Source organism: Spea bombifrons, chromosome 9 (genome assembly GCF_027358695.1).
Source record: "Spea bombifrons isolate aSpeBom1 chromosome 9, aSpeBom1.2.pri, whole genome shotgun sequence".
Classification (NCBI taxonomy): domain Eukaryota; kingdom Metazoa; phylum Chordata; class Amphibia; order Anura; family Pelobatidae; genus Spea; species Spea bombifrons.
Genome location: NC_071095.1, coordinates 1,612,053 through 1,632,644, shown reverse-complemented (window position 1 = coordinate 1,632,644; position 20,592 = coordinate 1,612,053). Strand labels below are relative to the sequence as shown.

The following is a 20,592-nucleotide window of genomic DNA, read 5'->3' as shown; positions in this document are numbered from 1 at the left end:
CAATGTGAAGTTTCTGTTTATGGAGCTGGACGGGACCATGAGAAATCCGGGACGCCACGGGACAGGACGCAGAAGAGAGGGGTCTAAGAAGGGCGTCATGATAGCACGGTATTAAGAGACAGATCAGAGGCTGCCGTTATGGGCTCGGTGCACGGAAACAAAGAACGTTTATCTTGAGGAAGCCGGGTTTGTGAATCACACAGTAAGGTGCGTCATTCCACCAAAATAAAAAGAGACGGGGTCCTCTCCTATTATTCCTCCTCATCAATTTGCCGTGCGCAGAACGGATTGCATTGCAATGGAACGCATGTTCTTGATTAGATGGCTTTGATACATACCCTCAGTCATTGTCATCCCACCAGCAGACCTACGGCTGCCCGTATAAAGGCATACATACATAACAGTATATATATATATTATATATATATATATATATATATATATTAAATGTAAACCAAAATATAATTCCTGCAATGTTTCAAATACCCCCATAGAACCCACCAGGGGTAAGAAGCAGCTGGGAGCTGGGATGTTACAGACTTGCGGGGTAAACCCATCCCTTTACACCATACAGAGAGCTGGGTTTCTTTTTCCGACACAAGGTTCTGTATAATTTAGTGTGCAGCCCGATGACCTGGAAAGTCTACCGCAGAAGCCTCTTATCCCTGGAGTAATTATTTAACAAGCGACCTCTCTCTCACCCTCCTAATATCTGCTCTCGCTTTCTTATTTTCCTTATATTACTCTGACCACAGGATTTTTTTTCAAGCGTTCTTCCTAATCCACCACTGAAAAAATGTATAATATAAACCGATTTAATTTTTATTTTGTGTAAAATAAAATAAAAAAATAATATTTTTTTATTTGAATGTATTTATTGCTGGAAGGACAGTTAAGATCTAGAATTCACCATTAAGCTTGTAGATTCAGTTTCTAGCTTCAGACAAAGGGTTTGATGTTTTAAATGCAGGCAGGCACCGAAATGGTTAATCAAATTGTGTAACGCATATACTGAATATTTAAACTGTCCCCATAACTACCCTTTTTTTTCGGATGCTCTGCACTTATTTTTGAGACTCTGCCCCCCCCCCCCAGACAATCCATAAGGGTCCATCTGAAGAAAGAGTCCCACTGTCTATTTGTGATCCTCCCAGTAGGACAGGAAAGCGGTGTAACGTGTGATATTTCCTTGTTCCTGCCAAACCCACAAAAATGGCCAAACACGCAGGTGACCTACCCGCTGAGAGACATCTGGATCCTTCAGGACTCAGTGCCAGACTGGCTTTGTTGCTTTACGTCATCGGTAACAATACTTACATCTCTGCCAGCATGAGCTCATAGTTTACATAAAGGATAAAGAAGTCTGTTCAGAATGAAGTCATTTTCCTTACTGGCAGTGCCCAATGAAAGTGCCAAGATGTCGGGGACCTCGTACTTCTCAGGGAAAGGGTAGAAGGATTTCCGTGTCGGCATAAATTATTAGGCGATGAGATCATGGCTCCCTGCAAGTTACACTCGTATATGTGCATTTATATGAGAGAGAGGAGAGAAGAGAGAAAAGAGAATGGAAAGGAGAGAAGAGAGAAAAGAGAATGGAAAAGAGAGAAGAGAGAATGGAAAGGAGAGAAGAGGAGAAAATTGAAAGGAGAGAAGAGAAGAGAGAGAATAGAAAGGAGAGAAGAGAGAATGGAAAGGAGAGAAGAGAAGAGAGAAAAGAGAATGGAGAAGAGAGAAAAGAGAATGGAAAGGAGAGAAGAGAGAAAAGAGAATGGAAAGGAGAGAAGAGAAGAGAAGAAAGAATGGAAAGGAGAGAAGAGAAGAGAAAATGGAAAGGAGAGAAGAGAAGAGAGAAAGGAGAATGGAGAAGAGAGAAAAGAGAATGGAGAAGAGAGAAAATAGAATGGAAAGGAGAGAAGATAATGTAAAAGAGAATGAAGAGGAGAGAAGAGAGAAAAGAGAATGGAAAGGAGAGAAGAGAATGTAAAAGAGAATGAAGAGGAGAGAAGAGATTGGAAAAGAGAATGGAAAAGAGAGCAAAAAGAATGGAGAGAAGAGAGATGGTTATTCAATAGGCCGCTTGCTAGCTACTGGTAGGTTCTATAATACCCCCTGTGTGACCCCTACGTCTTTTTTAAAGCCCTGCCTTAATTCCATAACTTGCACCGTGGTTTCCGTAGCCCGATTACAAAAGAGAATGAAAAAAGCCTTAAAAACACTTAAAATTCACAAAAAAAGTGTCCATTAAGACACCCGGGTAGCAGAAGAGGGCTCTGCTCAAGAGCTTACAATCTAGCGTGCGGTACGCATGGAGCCGCACGTAGTGTATGAAAGCTTCCTGAACGAGTTTTCCCATCACAGGCGCGACTCCAGCCGAACGCCATTTAGGAAGCGCGAGAAGCAGCAGACTGTTTATCCCATAACAAGAGGCTTTCCTGGCAGCGACGGAGGCACAGATGCAGAAATAACAGAAAAAAAGCCTTTCCGAGACGCGGCGGCGGCAGGCGCTCCATCCTGTATCCCACCTCTCTACTGTGACTCACAGTATCCTCAGCCGGTTACCTCACTGTGCGATAAACACTGGAGTTCTACGGGCTTGTGGAGCCCCGAGCCATGATGCACGCCATCTCTGGAAGGCGGATTTAAAGGGAAACACACATAATAAGACAGCGGGTAAACCTACCAAACGCGGCCGCTTCTATAATACACATCTCTCCTGCCTACAGACCGCACAGCATGCGCGGCCACCGGGTACAGACGCAAGGGAGATGAATCATGTTATCGCACCTCGCTGCGTTATACCGCCGGCCCGTGAAGGAAACCAAATATAACTTCCTTGTGTTGTTCGCGCTGCATTTTGCCTTAAACTCCGCCGATACCAAGCCGAGCAGCGCATGCCCAACGACTACATTTTAACTAAACTCCAGAGCTAAAGAAACTCACAGCTAAAATGCCGGAAAACAGGTTCCATTGTAAAAATATGTTAAGGGTGCTGTTCCACCTACTCTTCGGAATTGAACACCTTCCCTCTGTTATATTTTTTGTCGGGAACAGTTATTAGTCATGCGATACAAACATAAGCACAGATAAGCTGACGTCGGAACAGAAAAGGCGTTCTATTTTTAATATTAAGCAACAAGGTCCCTAAAGGAGGCATGAATCGGACACATGAATCTTGGCTTTCTTTCTCGGTCTTTGTGCGTCTCGCTCTGTCTCTCCGCAGCTCTATAAATCCAGATGTCACTCGGCATCGCAATCAAAGGCTTTGGAACAGGTGAATGAATGGAAGGGTAAAAAAACCTCATCTGCACGGTGATCACGGCGATGAAAGAAAAGTCAAATTATGGAATCATTTACAGTGAAATAAGAGACCGTAAAGCGATGAAACGGAAGATCCGAGTAACGAAGCGCTGTTCCGATGGCATGTATGGCTACCAGCGAGCTTTGCTTTGAAACGGAAACAATGGGCCATTGTCACAGCGCATTATGCCCGACGTGTAACAGTTCTTAGCTGAAATAATATTTCAGGTTGTCACGGTATGGAATGCTAAGCTGCATCTCCTGACAGGAAAGCATGTGAGATAAATGGATTCTAGAAAAAAAAATCCAGAGTACCCCAGAGTGTCGGAGGATGTCTCAGAATGCGGGTTGTGTATTCTACCCAACGGTCAATTTTGATGTCCATGGGCTCGTTCCACTAACGGGATTTTGGGATCTACTGAAATGTGCACAGGTGGAATAACCCAAGGACCGGCGGTGACTGGTCTACCTGTGCAGGTTTTCATTAATTGTGAATACAGCAAAAGGCCAAACACACCATGAGCACACCAGTACTGAGTGGACCATCTGTGAGAAAGGATCCATCCAGAGGAGAAAGTCTGCCTTCAAGTGTTTTATTCCACAGGATCAGAACGATGAAAATTCTGCTGATGACCCAAGTTTTTCAAGACCAGCGGCTGTTGGCCAAATTATCAGGTGGCCACCCAGGTAAGGATTGGGTGCAGCTCAAGAAGCATACAGTCCATGAAAACCCGTACATACAATGTGACAAGCAGAAAACGGCTAACGTTTTGAGCTACCATGAGGCGGCCTTCCAATAACTTTCTGGCTCATTCAAATGCAGAACCACTTGGGCCTTCAACTCACACCAGAGTAGAAACAACCTGTGGACATTCTCAACGGAGCTTTGGTGAGACCAGCAAGACCCACAACAGTATCCATTTTCCTGGGAATCAAATGCCTGAAGAAGAGACCCAAGTACTAATCTAATACAATTTAGCTGGCCAATAAATGTAGCATCTTAGCCAGGATTGTTGGGATTCAAAGAACGAAAACGCCAAATACATATCATACATATCAGGGTCATGGAAAGAGATGGTAGGACAAGTACCAGCGCGTGGCCGCATCCTGCCCTGGCACGTATTCTCCACCGAGCCCTTTTCTCTGCTACAAAAGTCAAAAGCACATATCATCAGCTCTGGAACTCAGGATAATACTTGTGAAAGAGTAACATGAACACCAGCAGGACTGTCCAGATCCAGTCGTGACAGTTGGCACCTACTGGAAAAAAAACTCAGCAAAGAACGCTCCAGGGATTCATTCCTGTGCCGCGTCGGAGACAACAGAGAGCCCCGTTCCCTCATACATTTTACAGGCTTGATTTTCCTTTTCTTTCGCAGTAGACAGAACCTGGTAACGGTAATAGGAACAGACAGCTCTCCCCGGCGTTTAGAAGGCAGGGGAGCTCAGATAAGAATAATCCTGTTGCTATGGAGGAATATAAAATGGTGGCTGCGCGTACCTCCTTTGCCATGGTGCGGCGTTCTTTCAAATTTAAAATTCACTTAGACAATGCCGGGCTTTCTCTACCAGAAATCTATTTATAAAAGTGGGTCAGGAACAATTCGGTCAGAAACGTAGGATTAAAAAAAAAATAAATAAATAAAAAAAAGTATAAAGAAAAAAAAAAACACTTGGAAAAGCCTGGCAGCAGCACATGCCCATCCATGTACAGTACACAAGTAACACGCTATAAACACGCGCCTCTTCGTGGAGTGTCTGTTTTGCCAACAGCAAAGAGCTTGCCATCTGGACGCTCCGCGCAACGCACAGAAGTCACGAAGAATTCATTTTTGCCGAAAACGATATAGGACCAGGGGTGGTTGGTATGTTCCTCCAGCACAGCGGTCGCTGGTCGATCACTCGGCCAAAAATAATCTAGAACCATTACAGACACAGACTGAGGGAACCCACGTTCTACAGTCGTAATAGAACATGGACCTAGCACTGGCGCTCTAATATAGATTCCATTGCCCTTTAAGTCATGGTCGCCGTTGTCCTCTCCCAAGTATACCCTGAAGAATTCCATCTATCATTTTGGTGTGACCAAGGAAATCCATTCCAGCAGCCGAAAGGGTTAATTTGCAACCTGTGGATTCTATCAACTAAAGCAGGTTAAATATTGAGATTTGCACAATGAAGCTGTAAACAAGATCAATAAAAATCCTCGGGGAACGAGCGTCTTTTTGTGCTGGTGATACTGCGTTGGCTGGGAGGCAGATATGGGTCAGCACGGCGGGGAGCGACTGTCTTAGCAGCTCTTCATCGGAGTCGGAATGCATTATGTCAAGGAGAGAAATCAATTACTGATGATTACCGCTTAACTCCTCCATTAACGTCCTCCCCAGAGCGAGCTGCCTGCGATGGAATCCAGCGAGAGCTTCCCGCTGATCTAATGGCTTTCCGCAGGGATCTAGGTTTCCATCGGTGCTGAAAATGAATTTGGGAAACAAGGAACCCACTCGGTCCTTCACTGGTCTGAAGAAACTCAAGCCGTAATTCCGCAGAGCACAGGCTCAGCCAACGGACACTCAGATTTTATACCTGGTGGCCATCGCCTGCGGTGGCCGGGGCTTGCATCCACTGCCCTTTCTAGGTTTAGTGAATAAGCCCCTCTGCAGCATTCACAGACCTGCGCCCATATTGCCGCGGGTGGCATTAGAGAAATGTCACCCAACGTTGAGAATCTTAACGGAGAGAATGAGCGTCCTGGAGGAGATCCCACAGAAACAGCTGTGATCAATTAACCCTTTACTTTCTGCCTGCGCATGAATGCTACATTACATAGGTCCGCATTATGGAATTACAAAATAAGAACTGGAGCCGTTCGCCGCTGCGAGACTAAGGTCTATGATGGTGAAAAGAAGTCCAACAACTAGAGTTTAAAAGTCCCTCTTCTTCCTCCATGAAGCGCAGGCACGTGAGCCCATCATACGGATGCCTTATGTCTTTCATAGCTGGCTCTTATCCAAAATGTACATTTTTTTTAACCCTTTGGGTCACAGGCTGTTTAAATTATGAGCAGAGGTCAGGGCAGGCAAAATGATCCTCCAAATTATCTGCTTAAAAAAAGTCTTTTGATCTATACATTTGACAGGCAACTTGGTCAGCACAATGTTTAGCTCTGATAACATGCTGTACCGGGGGCCGTTCCACATGGTATGTTAGGCAAAGACACCTTAGCAGATCCGTCACTTTTGTTCTTTCATGTAATTATTTCACCACACGGAAACATTTAATAAGATTTTCCGTTTCCATGGTAACAACCTATCAGCGCCTGCTTTTGAGTCACATGACAATTAAGTGTTCCTGGCAAGAACGCTGCATAGGTTTCATGACTGAAGAATTATTTCTGGGAAGGGTTTAGGTGCTAAAAGTACCAGGAATTGTGTTTAATGCTGCAAGAAAAGTGCTAAATTCCGCAGCGAAGGCGGATCAGCGCTTTAAAGAACAGCCACGCGATTGCTTCAAACAACCCGAAAACAGTTCCCGTTTAAGATGAAAGATCACGGCCATTTTAATAGGGAAGCCGTCACCATTCTGCATTCTTTACATAACTTCCCCCTTTTTTAACCCTTCCAGTGACAGGGCCATTGCACTTCCTATAGACTTTCTCCTGGGTGACCTTTTATTTGCACACCATCAGTTTTTTTTCAAGGCTGCATATCATCAGCATTTCAACACTAAATTCCACAAAGGAGAAGTCAAAATCAGGGGTGTCCAACCTGCGGCCCTCCAGCTGCTGCAGGACCACATCGCTCATAATGCTCTTTCAGCTAAGGGGCTGGCTGAGAAGTATGGAAGATGTAGTCCTGCAGCAGCTGGAGGGCGGCAGGTTGGACGCCCCTGGTGTAAATAGTGATTGAGCTGTAGGATCCCCTAAGCTAATTTCTTAATATTACAACAATTTTATTAAGACAAACTCAAATTAGCAAAGGAAGTCGTTCATCTACCCGCCATCACTGACATCTGGGGATAGGAGTGTTCTATATGGGTAACTTAACCCTTTGAGAGCCAGGGGGATAACACTTCATCGGTATGTGTGTATATTTATATATTTGCATGCCACGCTATGACAATCCAATATATTCGTAACGATCTTTCCATAAACAAACAATAATGATGATTAGAATACTTTTCTGTATAACAGACACACTTGGACATATGTACAAAACGCGTATTAAACCTGATCGCAAGCATTCTATACAGGTGGGACGAAATGCCTCTAGGCCAAGAATCAGGCCAGGGACAAAATCAGTGATTGTATTAACAGTGTTCAAGCAGGGATTCCGTCCAGCGCTCGGGAAGTTGAATAAAGCCTCTATTGTTATGAGATCAGTGTGAAAGAACAGGCGTGTAAACCTAGAGCCCACGACCCTGAGAATCTGGCACTGTACCCAGAGGACGAGACACATTTTGGGACTTTTAGATAAGGTATGTGAAACATTGTTGCTATTTTGCGGAATCCGGTGAGAACGATCTCCCGGCGTTTTTCATTTCCTGTTGTGTGAACAGGGGGCGGCTGTTAGATGGAAGTTTGGAGATTTGATCGGAGGCTCAGCAGTCTTCCAATATATCGGATTTGCTCATCTGAAGCTGAAAAAACACCCCGCCTTATACCCGAGGCCATCTTTCATTCAGACCTCAGATCCGCAGCATCGCCGCACAGCCGGGCAAGCTAGGGGTCGACAAATTTGGTTTGGATCTAGGAGCTTTTTTTTCCTTCTTCAATCATGTTTTGATTTTTATATATTTCCCAACCTGGCACCCGGTTTGTCGAACCTTGCCATACACTGACATGCATTTACACACTAACACCATACAGTAACAGACACACACGAACATCTAATGCACACAAACACACTACAGTAACACACGCGTGCTAACACCATACACTAATACACACACCAACACTATATGCTGACATACACACATGCTAATCCTGTACTGTAACAAACACAACACACCAATACACACACTATATGCCATACACACATATGCTAATGCTGTACTGTAACATACACACACTATATGCCATACACACATATGCTAATGCTGTACTGTAACATACACACACTATATGCCATACACACTCATGCTAATACCATACTGTTACATAACCATACACACTGGCTAACACTACATATATACAAATACACACTCTAACCCTATGGACACATACATATTGACACTGGCACTATCCAGTTACACACATACACACTGACTCTATAGCATACACACACTCACAGACTCACTCCAGCACTATACATATACACACTGACTGTATAGCATACACACACTCACACTCACATACACTGCTCCCCCTCTCACCCGCCACACCGCAGCCTATCTTCTTCCATTGAAAATCCAGCACAAGTGACGTGAGGCACCCAGCGCGGTTCTGTAGCGTGTATTATGTGACCCCGCCGGGCACCTCACAGCACCCGCTACACCGGATTCATGATGGCAGTCCAACAAAACCCTAGGCCAACAAGTGGTTTCTAATCGCCATGCCAATCAGGCCCCTAGGGTTTGTCGAGCCCTGTACTAAGGGCTCCTTCATGCTCTCTCACGTTCATCCGATCAGAGAAGATGGCACGCCTGGCCCTTTTGCAGAAGTAGCTGGACAATGGAGCTGATGCAGGAGTTATACACATTTTGTTATAAAATACACGGGGCTTTCCGTTTATACCTCTAAAAGTGAACGGGCTATAAATTCTTACTTATCTGTGTATTTTCCACATTTTACGACTTTATGGAACCGGCTGACTATCGCTTTACAGGCGAGCAATAATGATATTAACCCCCGCATTGTCCTCCAGCAAGAAGAAAGAGTTCATCCAGGCGCTGTAAGTTCAGTGATTACGGTCTTCCCTGCCACAATGAAGGTATTTATCCCCTACCCGACTATCCGGATTCCTTGCACGCCACCTGCACGTTGGCCTGCACCGCACAGAGGTCACCGAGCGCTTCCTGGAATCCTGTCAATCAAAACTTGTGTGATAATCCCCATATCCAACCCTCCCGTCTAAACACCCGCCACGAGAACGGACTCTGGACTCTGCTGGTAATTGCTGTTTATTCTAATGCACAGTTCTCATAACTCTCATGTAAACATATTATTAAATGTGGATGTATATATTATATACACATACACACGCAGGCACGCACGCTCTTCCCATTAGGTTTTATAAGGTGCTATCCTCATAATCTTTCAGAAATTCAGCATGATCGGGCAGGCACAGAGGTGCTGTGTATGGTCTACGAGAGGGTTTATTTGACACATGACAAAAAGTAAAAGAAAAACAGGGCAGGAACTGATCTTAAGTAGAAATCGGATGCTTGACAGCAGATAGGAACATCCAGGCCAATCTAACGCACACCTAGGTCTTCACTCATACACACACTAGGTCTTCGCTCATACACACACTAGGTCTTCGCTCATACACACACTAGGTCTTCGCTCATACACACACTAGGTCTTCGCTCATACACACACTAGGTCTTCGCTCATACACACACTAGGTCTTCACTCTTACACACACTAGCTCTTCACTCTTACACACACTAGGTCTTCACTCAGCTCTGATGAATGAATATCCCAGGGCTTCCGGGTTTCCTCTTCTGTAAAACCAGCGTTTATCACAGCTGTCAGACATCCATTCCGCCTCTCTAATGCTTCCGCTGGGATGCTATTGCATGTACCCACTACCTTTTGTTATACCTTGTCTTCCAGTAGTAGGCATTGACCAGCTTTGGAGTGACATTTTTTTACTAAATGGTACAAAAGGTGAATTCCATCCACAGACGCTTGCTGACTTCCCAACACAATAAAGACTATGTCATAGAAACTGAGATGTTCCGCCGAGGGTCTGATTCGATGTCGACATACACCCTACGAAACTATCCCAGCACGCTGGAGAAGAAAGAGTCCTTCCAATGGAGAGCCATCTTTCCGTGCCATTCCTGAAACATTTCAGTCCACAGCTACACTTATGAATTAAAAAAAAAAGAGATAATTTTGAATGAGCGACTCTGTTATTAGAGCGCGCATGTTAGATATTTCCCAGCTGGCAGCAAGAATAATGTCAGGCAGGAGCCAGGAGAGCTTCCCGAAGCTAAACAACCCGAAGTGATTCCAAGAGCGGCAGGGAATGAACTGAACCAGCACTGGTTCCCACTACTACCTTACCGGTGCTATGAGCAGGACGCCAATAGAGACATCCAATGTTTAACCCTCGCACTGAATCACGAAATAGAGTTTAATCAGGATTCAAACGTTTTGTGAAAGCGTTCTTCATCCTTCTCGGACAGAGCGGTTTATGTATACAATTCTGGTGCAAGGCGCAGTCACCGTGGCAACCAAAGCAATGCTTCTGGTGTCCAATCTTTACCACCTTGCACCAGAACTGTGCTTTTCCGAAGGGTTAAAAAAGCAGCAACTCTTTAGATCGAGAGAATCGCGTGTGCCAGACTGTAAAGACTCTCATTACACATACACCCAGTACTGGACTCAACCCAGCTCCAAAGAGCAAACACTCTGCACCAACTGTAAATATTAACCTTGCACTGGGGCAACGATCAATGCGGGCTTCACGTTGACTGCGTTTACACGGGAGACGCTCGGGGAATGTGTCATTGTGTAATAAACACGAGCGCTTTCACTGATTCACGATCACTATCCCATCAGGGTTGTGTTCTGCGGTTAGCCAGCCATTACGCACCTTAGTACATCAGCTGAACAGCCTAGCATGGGGGACTGGAGAGGATCCTCTGCACTGGCATATGCCCACCATACTCAATACCCCTTTAAATCCATCTTGCATTATGCAGTCAAAGGCGCATCTGCGTACAACCATTGAATATTACTATAAGCACCAACAGAGACAGAAGTGCAGTACAAAGGGGGGAGTAAAGATCATCCGAGTACATCCTTCCTCAATCTATATTAAGACCCCCACACACCACAAATTAGAAAGAGGATTGGGGGCCAGGCGTGGTCCCTAGGTAGGGATTTTCTTCTGATCACACAAGAAAAATACTCGCACAGTAAATTCCATTTTTCACCACTTTAGGTAAGGCATATGGTCCCCAAATCCAATGGGTTCATAAAAATAAAATATAACACATAATACAGAATGCAAATAATTTATGTTGATTAGTAAAGATTCAGTGCAAAAAAATCAAGATCATCTACTTTTAATTAGTAACTCCATGTCATTAAAAGTTAACCTAAAAAACCCATAAATCAAATGAAGTTGGGTTAAAAGTATTTATGTTCTTGACATGCCTGGAAATCTCATAAACTGTCTCCTTCACATGGTTATTTTGCTGAGAACTTCAAACAAGAATCACCAGGGAAACCCTGATGACAAAGCAAGCGCCGCACACACTTACCATTCAGACCATTTGGGATGCTTCTGTGGTGGGGTGGGGTGGAGAGGTCATCGGCTGATCTTCTTATAGTTCCAGCTTTGTTCTCCAATGGTTTGGGGTGAGGAGGATGATGATGATGATGATTGTGGTCAGGACTGCCTACACTCCCAGTGCTGGAGGTGCTACTCCCATCACCTACATCCCTGGTGCCAGATCCCCCATTCAAATTGGTCAAACTGGCCTGGCTGTCTATGGAACTCCTAGACCCAGGTCCATTCCTCTCCTCGTCCATCATAAGGACTATCTCCTTGAGTTCCAGGTTGTCCCTCAGGAGGGACTCCTGCTTCATCTCCAGCTCCTTCAGCTTCTGCTGATAAGCTGCAACCTCCTTCCACAAGACACTGGCAGTGTGTCTACCAAACCTCTGCCATTCCCTGGACAATTTCTTGCCCTTTTGCCTGTCATCATCCAGGAAGCAGCAGAGTTCCCTCAGCTCCTGGTTATCATCCTGAAGTTTTTGGTTGACCTCCTTCAAGCCCCTGATCTCGTGCAGATGGACCTGCAGCCTCCTGTTCACATCTTTCATCAGATTCCCGTGTTCCACCATCAGATTAATCTTCTCCGTCTCCACTTTCCTCAACCGCTTCACAATGTCCTCCTTGCTCCATCTCAGCAGCTCCTCATCAGAGATCTTGCCGAGATCTTCCACAGACCCTCCTTGGGAATGTTTGGCCATATTAGTAAAGGGTTACAAGAAGAGGGGTGTAGATGACCAAAAAAAAAATCCAAAATCTCCCCTCAACTACACCTTCCAAACATCCCTTCGCTATAAAATAAAACGAGCGATGTACCACACAAGCCAACGGGTAAAGGCTCATTCATTGCTGACAGGTCCTCATGTCCCAGGAACTTGTGCAGAACAAATAGGAGAAGGTCCCATGGAGTTGCCCCTCCCCTCTATTAATATATTTACGTCTATTTGCCCCTCTCATGTGCAGAATATGTCCGGTTTGCATATAATCCCCGCGCGAAGCCACATCAACGATCCGCTCCCTCCGGTGTCTCCGACACATCTGAGCCTCTGTGTGTGTGAGAGGGAGAGATTTTTTTTTCTATATCCCTCTCAACAAGCTTTATTGAAAACGACACAACACAGAAGTTTGAACAATGCTCAATCTCTCAAACTAGGTCAACGTTCAGTTCTGGTTACAAAAACAATAACTACAGCTAACAAGAGAAAAATACACCCGGGGCGGAAAGGGTGGCCGCTACATAGTAAGCAAGCTGGCGCCTGTGAGATGATGGCTGAGTGTTGTGGGGGTTGCCGGCTTTTAAGGCCACACGCAATGAAATCATGATTTCCACTGATTGCTTTCCTTTACGGGTTTGCGCCAAGAACTGGTGCGATGAAATCTTCTTCACTTCATTACAATTCCCGCTGGGTTTCTGTTATCCTTTTGTACTGCGCTACAGAACATGTTGAGTCATACAATATACTATACAAGCTGCTGTACGTGCACCCACTGGGGTACTTCTCTTCATCCAAGGGGTCGTTTCTAGAAACAGAATGGTTTTTGGGTTTTTATCAACAGATTAAGCGGCTGCTTAGGACCCCCACTGACCTACGGCGCCCCCTTTACAAAGTGAAGGGGAGAGACCTATGCAAGTCTGACACAGATTCCATAAATATATTTTACTATAATGTATTTTAGTTAAACCAAATTTGTAACAATTTATATGATCATTTGTATTAAAGATAGGACCGCAATAATCAATTTGGCTTAGAACCCCTAAAAACCTAAAGCCGCCTCTAACTATGGGGCACTTACTAAAGAAAAACCCAATTAGAGGTATTTTGCGATAAATCAATTAAACAGGGTGGGAATAGTTTGAGAAAACGCTGTTCTGGACTATTGTGTTCATTTATGGTCATTGTCAGAGACGATTTTACTAAAATGTTGGGAAATTGGGGCTGTAAATTCCTGAATAGCCCCTGTGTGAAGGGTGAGAAGATAAATCTAGAAGTCTTTTGTTGGAGTTGAATTGGTTTTCAGTTGGGGGTGTCCTGCTTAGTGCGACCCCCACCGAGCAGCGAAATCTTCCCATTCACATTCTGCTTCTGTTCCCACCTATTCAAGGACTGACCAAAACTCCCACCCGATGAAGTCCAGGTTTATAGTCCCTTTCAATGAAGGTCACATCATTAAACCCTTCAAATGTCCATATTTATGAGGGCCAATTCCTCTGTGGGACCCAAATCCCTCTGTCCTTAATTCCTACCATGTTGTCGCTCTTGTCTGAGGGGTGAGAATGTTTGGGCGGTATATAGTAAGGGTCAAAATCACACCCAACACCAACTAATAAACATATCCATGTAGCACCCTCACAGGATCACTGAAGAAGAAGGTATATTAAAGTACCCTCAAAGTAGGCAATCAGTGGCAGGAAATTGCCCCAACTAAAATAAATACAGGCGCTTTCCATGTATGCACATGGGGGTCTTGCGAGACCCCACTCGCAGTGTTTATAGAGCCAGCGCTGGAGCTGACTGGTGGTCATACCTGGGAACTTTTGGGCTCCAGCTACCCAGAGCCTACCCTAGTGGGACACGGCAAGGAGGACTACCCGCTGACGTCACGGGCGGAGAGTTCAGCCATCACCCCAGAGGACCGGAGAAGCCACCTTTCCCCTGGAGTCTCGGGGTGAAACCCAGAGAGTTCCCGGGTATGCTGGTGGTGAGTATATAACATGACAATAGCCCGGGTACCTAGCTGTGAGGGGAATATAGGGGCTTCTAGAGAATCCCCTATGCCTGTGCAAAAGGGGCACAATGGAAATATGGAGCAAACTCTCAGCTATCATATACGAATGTCCTAAAACTCATCAGGTAGGCTGATGTCATCGGTAGGAATTGTTAATGACATCAATGGGAGGGGCTGACCTCATCGTGGGGAGGGCTAGCCTTGACCACTTTGTATTTGAATGGGGCTGGATTGGGGCACGTCGAAAAAACATTCCCGCGACACCGAGATTTCAGGCCGTGACCCGGAGGAGTGGCAAACCGGAGAGTTCCCAAGTAGGGCAATAAATAAATGTAAAAGATATGAAGCTCATAGCCGTGCCTTTTCCCACCCTATGAAAAAAAGTGTCCCTTTTTGGGCTGATTTGTTGAAAGATAAGTTAATATAAAATAATCCAGTAAGGAGAGCACTACGGGCCTTTATCCAAAACATCTGAAAATAATATATGTTCCGCATTAAGTTTTTATGGCTTGTGGTGATCCAGATCGTGTCTGTATAGCTGCACTAACGCAATTTCTTAAGTGCTGGCTTGGAGAGTAGCAATTCCAAATGTCAAGTTATTCTACGGAAATTAGAAGAAACTCTATATTTACAGCGAGAAAGCGCATAATCTGAAAAAGCATGCACATTCAGATTCCCGGGTTGCTGCTGGAATAATAACGACCAATTAGTACGCAAAACAAAGGAAGAATTCAGCGCATACCCAGTGAACGCCTATCTGCGCCATAAATACTGGGGATTCCGTCACACTATATGGCCGCGTCTTGCTTAGCCCGCCACTACGTCAATATACCCCAAAGTTTAACTCAGGAGAACTCTGGCATTTGTATTCCGAGTTTGGATATTATTTAGAATGATGTATGTGTACATTTTATATGAAAATTCCATTGTGGTCCCTGTGTTACTCTCTGCAGTCATGTCGTGGTCGGTCTGCCCCCTAGTGGAAAACCCACAGATTGACATCTCCCTAAAATAATCTAAATTGTGTCCATCTAGCTTTTATTATTATTATTAATAATAATAATATTATTATGTATTGTTTTATACAGCTGGTCAGTTCCACTTATAAATTAGTATAAAGAGCCACGGAAGCGATGACCACAATTTCAGAGAAAGAGGCGCAGTCAACCCGATGGGACATTGCGGTAGAGTGACCATATGGCTCCACTAAAATAAGTGCTACCTTGGAAGAAGCGTACTTTTAGATTAAAGAAGTCACTTGGCTCCTGTGCATTTCCGAGTTACGTAGAGAAAGTGATTCAGGGCCAAACATTGGGAAATGGATTTATCGCCATAGAAACCAATGGAGTGGTCAAATCAGCAGGGATATTTAATTTACTCTTTAATTTAATGAACAGGGATATTTAATCTCCCTAACACATAAGGGTATCATGGTGTATGTGCTTTCTCCTACCACAGAGCTTGTATAAAGAGTAAATACCCAAACGGCTCATCAGGCCAAAGATAAACGTTGAGAAACACAGAATTATAAGATACTTATTTTATGGAAAAGTCCAGGGTCAACGTTGTCTTCTAAAAGACTGCAACTTCCCCTGAATAACGTAGTTGCCAGTACTCCAAATGTCACCAGGAATAGCCCCAAACAATAAAATCTGTGTGTGTCAGAAGAACCAAGTTACGAAGTATTTTCAGTGCTCCAGCATCTACCCCCCCAAAGTATTTCCCTTTACACAAGTTCCTCCCCTGGGCGAATGCGTCAAAAGCACTCCCAGCGGTTTTAACCGGGAACGGTTTCCTTGCCACCGATTGGCTGTTTTAAGCAGCCAATCAGTGGACAGAAACATACCACCACATTGGGGGGGGTGTCCTATAGCAGCTCTGGAGCTGCAGCACTCCTTAAGATAAGTAATTTATATATTTTTCAGTTTAAATGAATGCATTTGAAGGTAATTACAATTTGCATTTAAATCATAACACATGCAAGTCAATACATACTGTGGATACAGTAGGTTTTTTTTTATTTTTTTTTAACGATGGTTCGGAAGAAAGTCTCAAAGGTCAGAAGTCTTAATAAAGAGACTGTCCCCTAAAAAGAGGGACACCTGGTCCCCATCAACAACAGGTTTATGTTAGCACAAGGGCCGAAAACTCAAATTCCATCCACCCCATTGTCAATCTAGATCACGATCTGGAGAGAAATCCACCTGGTGGCATCCAATTAATCCTGTTTTCAATGAAAATGAAAGCGGCGGTTTTCTTTCTTTACCTTCGGGATGATTCGGATTTCTCTGTTTCGGTTCAACAAACCCCTCTGTGTTATCCCCTAGGTTCTGGCACTGACTTGCAGGAATGCGGGAGGTTAGAAGACATAATGGTGTTTGTCCTTTAAAGAGATGGGACATTAAGATAAGCTAAATGCCTGTGTTTAACACGGCCATTGTCTCTAAGAAGCGGCGAATAAAGGATTTCCTTAAAGAGATTGATCTGTAAGGTGATCCTCAGTGATTTAAACAGATAGACTCTGGAGGTAAAGTTACCACCAAAAGATACACCTGAAAAGAACGGAGAAATGCCAGGAGGTGGACATTCACAGGGAATGAGTGATTTTAAAGAGGAACTCCAAATATTTGCTTTTTTTAATGTAAAATACTGGTTTTTTTTAGTGAAATTCCATTGTTGCGACTGCCATAGTTGTTTCCTTCAGAAGCTGGAATCTTGTGTAAAGGGAATGCTTTGGGCATGGACGTTTTGAGCTGCGGTCGCCGACCACTGTTTTAGGGGATGATTACTTTTGTACAGCGCTGCGGAATACGATGGCGCTATATAAAACAATAAATAATAATAATAATACATTGTTTACCTTGATGCAGTACTACGCGATCTGAAACTAAAAAGTCCATATCCTACTACACCGTGTTAAACAAGAAAAGTATTATTATTATAAAAATAATAATAATAATAATAAATACATGGTTTTCAGGCTGGGTTGAATTCTGCTTTTATCTTGGATGTGATGATTGCGCTTTGTGTAACGGATACATTGTGTTCCACGATCTGATGTGTTGTGTGGAATTAGGTGTTGGCTTATTCAATAAACGTGTCATGTTTATTGGGGCCAGAACCGGCCCGGATAATCCTGTAACGCCAAGAGAACAAAACATTGCGGCCAATTCAGCGTTTTGCTCGAGCCTTTTCCTGTTATCCTCATAACGAAACAAACGATGGGTTTTAGGAGATGCCGGTGCCGAGATTAACGCTGGTTAACCCTTTGTGTATATTAAAAGTTTCAGCGAGATCTCGTCGGCACATCTATAACATGAGCGGTAAAAACACAAACGGGTTTATGTAAAAAAAATGGTTCTGGCATAAAATTTGAAAAGTGGTCTTATGTCCATTACACGCTACTATTCCAGTGGTTACTATGGTGATAAGTCCACTTTTGGACGTTGGACCCAAATCACTTTTTAGCTGTGTATAACGCTGAGGATTAGCTGTCTTTCTAGAGACATTCTTTTTATTCATACACACCCCGCCATATAGGTTCCTGGTGGCCCTTTTACCACCTGAGGGGCTTGACCAAGAGTTGATGCGACATTGATAGATAGTTCTAGAAACATAGAACTTAGCAGATAAAACCCATTCAGTCCATCCAGTCTCCGGGGTTTTCCTGATGTAAAGATTCAGATATTAATTAGTCCTAAACCACATGCCTATTCCATTAATTAAAAAATTCCCATACCACTTCTGCTGGGATGCTGTCCCACTTATCTACCACCTTCTCAGAAAATGTGATTATTAGCAGGGCCCTCCTCACCTGTTGTCTCTGTAAGTCAAACTGTTATGTTACATACTACTTGTTATGCCCTGTCTACCCATCGTACAGCGCTACGGAATTTGATGGCGCTATATAAAACAATAAATAATAATAATAATATTGCTGTAGAACACTGTGATGCCCAGAAATTATTCTGAGCTCCAAGAACAGAGGTCCATTGTGAGACGGAAGAGGGACAGAGGGATTTGGGTCTCAAAAAAAGGACTGTTCCTTCTAAATAAGAACACTTAATAAAGCGCAAAGTGGAACATTAACCATTCGTTTGACAGGCAGTCAGGAGGGAACGAAGCTCGCACATTTAGTGTGGGTCTCTGCACGCTCGTGTGAATATAATCACATGTGTCGATTAACAGTTTTTGCTCACATCAATCACCCCGTCTATTAGACACAATGAAGCAACGGACACTGAACTGATATCTTTCTATGGAACGTACGGAGAAATATTTTCTGGTGCAAATATATAACCCGTTGTTTCACTTGATGCCCGTCGCGTGTTCGTTGTACCATCTCCAGAAACAGCTTTAGTTATTCTCAGTAAGGGGAACCCGCTATCCTTCAGGCTCATTAATCATGGCAACTAAGGGGAAACGTGGATTTAACCCTCATAACAAACTGTATTTCGTATTATATTTGTACGTAAGCGTGGCCTGCAGCTCAGCATTCTATGTTATGTAACGGTGATGTATTAGGGAGACCACCATGTTTTTCACCGGTTTCTGTAAGTCAAATTGTTATGTTATATACTAATTGTTATGTCCACACAATATGATGGCGCTATATAAAACAATAAATAAATAGCACAATATCATTTTTACATATTGCCTACCAGCATGGGTAAAGTGCTGCCCCCTGCAGTGCGTGAGATGTATAACAGAGTAACAGATTCCCTTCCGTGGGTTATACCTTTTACATACTGCAGGGGGCAGCACTTTACGGGTTGCAGGAGGAGGGTCTTGACACACCCCATTCTCCGCCCATTTTCTCCTTAAATGGGGATGTGACCCGTGACAAATGCCCACTGACATCGGCAGGACCGCCCACTGACGCCAGTAGGCCGTCCTGGCCACATCCCGCAAGAGGGGGCTCTGGGTAGTTATCTCACCCCCTTTTACCCCAGCACCTTATCTGCCATTAGTTTGAATTAGGCACAGCTGGGGTAAAAATGCCCTCTGCATCTGGATGCCCTAGGAAGCTGACGAATTGGTAGTAGTAGACTATCTGACGGTCGGCTAGCTACGTAAGAAGTAAGAAGATGGCCACGATCACCAGAGCTGATGCTGAACATAAAGACGGCTGCACATTTTCACATCCGTACCTTAGTGATGTTTCACATATCACTATTTCACTAAAGTCATTTCACGATGGAATAAACATTATCTCCTTCACCCTTATTACTGCTCAGCAGCCATCACGGAGGAGACAGGCGGCTGAACGAGCGCGCTGAGCCGGGTCCGGCAGCTCGCTGAGAGACCTCACCGATAACTGCTAGATCAATCACACGCTAAGAAACCGACAGCTTCATGGAGACGCGAAACACCTTCCTAGAGATGGAAATGAGGGCTAAAGAAACATTTTATGTTAAAAAAATCTGATTTTAATTGTGTAAAAAATATAAAAGCCATAAAATAAATTCCATTTTTCCTATTTTTGTATTTGGAATATTTTTATTATTATTATTATTATTTATTGCAGTGCTGATTCAGAGTAATGCATTGTCCTAGGGATGATATCTATATGAACTGGAATAGAATCATAAATATATTTCTAAAAAGCTTGATTATTAGGACTATTCGAGTCGGTTTCCATGGAAATAGGTAAACTATAAATACCATAGGCACCCAGAATATACTGATTTATCATGTATGAGACGTGTAAGAAACATAACTGTTGATCACACATTAAATCAATGATGTGAACCCCCTACGTTGACCAGTGGCCCGCAGGTGGCCATATGGCGAGGTGTGATCCACTCCCAGGACATATGCCGTTCCATGTTACTCACTAGCGCATGTAAAGTGCCGAGATGTCTAACCAAACAGCAGAGGATCAGAAACCTGTGAAATGTGTATGTGTGCTGAGAAAAATGGCAAATATTTTCACCTGAATACACCCAGAATTAGACCAGTGACAAAAATTCCCAGCGTGGCAGGGATTATGTGAATATGGGCTACTCATAGCCATTTGGGACATTTGTGGGTTTTATGTTCAGACCCCCCCAAACATTCAGATCTCCTATAAAAGAGGAATATCTTGGGATGAAGAGGGGGACTGTCTCTACTAAAG

General features: G+C 43.9%; 1 protein-coding gene across 2 annotated transcripts in view; it reads right to left on the bottom strand.

Annotated features, from left to right (window-relative positions):
- CCDC85C (coiled-coil domain containing 85C) overlaps nucleotides 1-12,780 on the bottom strand; it is a 42,920-nt gene extending 30,140 nt beyond the window's left edge. For both annotated transcript variants that reach the window (XM_053475313.1, XM_053475314.1), the window contains exon 1: nucleotides 11,734-12,780. In XM_053475313.1, the coding sequence (XP_053331288.1) occupies nucleotides 11,734-12,448 (715 nt within the window). In that variant the 5' untranslated portion in view covers nucleotides 12,449-12,780. The remainder of the gene's footprint in view (nucleotides 1-11,733) is intronic.
- Between the last annotated feature and the right edge of the window lie 7,812 nt (nucleotides 12,781-20,592).